The following is a 307-nucleotide window of genomic DNA, read 5'->3' as shown; positions in this document are numbered from 1 at the left end:
AAAGGGAAAGACACACAAAACTCTACGGAGCAGGAACCCCGCTTTCAACTAGCCTTTTTCCCTTACCCCGTTCCCTTCTCTCTCGCCAGCGCTCATTACCTCAACCTGATAGCCAACGTCACCGTCTTCTGCTGCGTGAACTTCATGGGCATCGCTGTGTATGCCGTGTATGCCAGCTGCGACCCCATGGCCACTGGGGAGATCTCGAAACCCGATGAAATAGTCCCCCATTACGTCATCGATAGACTGTCCTATCTGCACGGCATTCCTGGTCTGTTTATCGCGTCTCTCTACGCTGGCGGACTCA

The 307-nt window shown here is 53.7% G+C and overlaps 1 protein-coding gene across 1 annotated transcript in view; it reads left to right on the top strand.

Annotated features, from left to right (window-relative positions):
- Positions 1-307, top strand: part of LOC119588308 (sodium-coupled monocarboxylate transporter 2-like) — a gene marked incomplete in the record, with an annotated part of 8,718 nt that overhangs the window by 4,788 nt on the left and 3,623 nt on the right. Inside the window, 1 exon segment of the mRNA XM_037937001.1 lies at positions 90-248. Within this exon segment, the coding sequence (XP_037792929.1) occupies positions 90-248 (159 nt within the window).

The sequence above is a fragment of the Penaeus monodon genome, chromosome 23, assembly GCF_015228065.2.
Source record: "Penaeus monodon isolate SGIC_2016 chromosome 23, NSTDA_Pmon_1, whole genome shotgun sequence".
NCBI lineage: Eukaryota > Metazoa > Arthropoda > Malacostraca > Decapoda > Penaeidae > Penaeus > Penaeus monodon.
This window is presented reverse-complemented; position numbering and strand designations above follow the sequence as displayed.